Below are 2,461 nucleotides of genomic sequence, written 5' to 3'. Positions count from 1 at the left end.
CGATTTAATATTAACACGATGACCGGAAGACCTTTTCTGCCTCATTAGTCGGTGATGTCACTGGTCAATTTATATCCTGCAGACATGACGACATACCTTCCCTGTGATGTCTGTGGTGTAGACTCCATGCTTGATCCGAATGATAAACTGTGTGTTTAGCATGGTCAGAATACCTTGAAAGGTACATTTGATCTGGGGAGAGACAATAGAGAAGTGTTCTTGGAAGGTAGCAGACCGCCTCAGTCCATCCTTTCTGGTCAGTCTCTTCCTGAGCCCATGTCCTATTTGAACCAGAACCAAGTCCTGGTCCAGGATCAGATGGAAAGGGAAAATGGTGGAGAACAGAGTGGTAGGAAGGGTCCCAGCTGAGGTAGCCCGCAGCGGGCTGGGGCTCAGATTTTTTGCATCCTTAACAACAACTGTGTACAGAAGACTGGCCTGTGGGCTGGACTGCAAGATGCTGTCTTTAGCACTGGGGGGGTCCATCAACACATCCACAGTGGTGTGATACAGCAAGCGGGCAGCGGCTTTGATGACTCCGGGGAAAAAGAGCTGAGTGGTCGGGCGGGGGTTGAAGAAATAGACAGTAAGCAGACCCGGATCCTTGTCTAAGCACAGCACCGATGGTTCGTTTACATAATCCTCTCTGTCCGGGTTGGGCAGCGTGCTGCTCTGCTTCAACAAGACATTGAAGCTGTTGAGGAAGTCGTGGAGAGCTCCCCCCACCACCCTCAAAATGTGTCCGTCCTCCTCATAACACATGTTGAAAAGCTCCTCGCCAAGAGCAACTTTCAAAGCTTCCATCGGGATTGCTGCCAGATACATGAAGGGAAACAGGTGAAGATGGGCACACAGCCCACAATACCCAGAATTTTAAAATGAAAATGACATGTTTTTGACAATAAGTTTCAGATTTCACATTACCTGTTTTGGTTGAGTAAATGTTTATCATCTCCACTAAATGCTCTGGTTCATCACTGCAACTCTGATTGTCTGTGCAGCAAATTCCTGGACTGGAGAGACAATAAATATCAAAGTCAAAGACACACAAACCAGTGCTTGATGGACCATACGTTTACTGTTCAGTTACTGGAAAATATAAGACTACAGTTGCAGCTCCCTATTATTTTCATGACCTGATAATCTGCCAAATGTTTTCTTAATGAATCGATTAAGAATTTAGTCTGAAAAAAAGTGAAAAATGTTTTTTAGAATTTCCCAGCCCAGGCTGACATCTTCAGATGATTTCTTTTTGTCTGACTAACAGTCCAAAACCCAAAGATATGCAGTTTACTGTCATATGACCAAAAAGAATCGACAAATTATCACATTTAAGAAGCTGCAACCAACGAATATTTGGATATTAGCTTAAACTTTTTTTTATTTTAGCTCTCCATGGCTATAGTAATGTGTTCTCAGCAGATGCGTAAGTGTTTTCTCTCTATCTCCAGGTATCCATAGCAGCCTGAGTCTGCATTACGCCTTATTGTTGTTCTCATCATTAGCATCAGTCTAGTAGATAGAGTGGCAGGAGAAATTGGTAAGAAATCTTCAGGTAAACAGAGGGTCAAATGAGGCTGTAACATCTTAGCATCATTACAGTTATTATAAGAATACATGTTGTGGTGTAGTAGCCTAGTGATAGTATAGGCCTGTGATTTACAGTGGCTGTGGTGGTAATTGTGGCAGTGCAGGAGGAGTAGAGTAGTTGTTATTGATGTCTAATAAAATAAAAAACACACGTTACCTTTCAGAGTCCCTGGTGTGATCTGATAGTCTCATCATTCGGTGCAGGGCAGTATGCAGCCTCTGAAACTGTGTGACAAAGTGTTCACCAAGTTAAAGGTCATCCTCTGGTGAGACTTGAAAGCAGCTTTAATTACAGAGACAGCATTGACATAAAGAAAGCAGGATTACCATATCTTTATCTCAAGTGAATAAACAGACATGCGTAAAGACAGACATGCGACAAACCCAACTGCAGAGTCAAATTAATGTCATTTATTTATTTTTCATAATTTACGTAAATAGAGCATGTTTGTTGCATGAAGTATATATTAATATATGTATTTTTTTTTCTTACTCACCTCAGGACATGCCAATTTTCGGATGCTCTCCCCAAGTGTATGCAGGTTAACTTTGGCTCTGCTTGTCTTCTGTCGAGGTAGATCCTCACCTATTTTTCCGTGCACGTCCTTAGAAATAGGCAATAAATCCGCGTCGTCAGCTGAGCGCTCCTCTAAGTCTCCGAGCTCATTATTTTTGGCGCTGCTGGAGAATGGACATTCTCCGGATATCTTCAGTTCTTTCAGCTTAGCGCAGAACATCTTGCCCGCTGTAATCTCTGCTGCCTCTTCTCTCTTATCTAATTTCGGAGGGAGACAGTCCTGGTCGAGCAGCTGCGGTCTGTGGGAGAAATTCCATCATCTGGTGTGCTCATCCAGGATATACCTCTCCCCCC

At 43.2% G+C, this 2,461-nt stretch overlaps 1 protein-coding gene across 1 annotated transcript; it reads right to left on the bottom strand.

Annotated features, from left to right (window-relative positions):
* Positions 1-96: 96 nt before the first annotated feature.
* LOC111654817 (guanylate cyclase soluble subunit alpha-1-like) lies at positions 97-2,443 on the bottom strand (the record flags this gene model as incomplete). Its single annotated transcript, XM_023405967.2, has 4 exons — positions 2,088-2,443; positions 1,748-1,815; positions 925-1,013; positions 97-812 (listed from the first exon to the last, which is right to left on the bottom strand). Coding segments are annotated over exons 1-4 (1,113 nt in total), but the record flags the coding sequence as incomplete, so codon positions are not given.
* Between the last annotated feature and the right edge of the window lie 18 nt (positions 2,444-2,461).

The sequence above is a fragment of the Seriola lalandi genome, unplaced genomic scaffold, assembly GCF_002814215.2.
Source record: "Seriola lalandi dorsalis isolate HSWRI2012SDOR001 ecotype SW California unplaced genomic scaffold, Sedor1 jcf7180001974922, whole genome shotgun sequence".
Taxonomy (NCBI): domain Eukaryota; kingdom Metazoa; phylum Chordata; class Actinopteri; order Carangiformes; family Carangidae; genus Seriola; species Seriola lalandi.
Note: the sequence above shows the minus strand (reverse complement) of the source record. Positions and strands in the feature narration are given on the sequence as shown.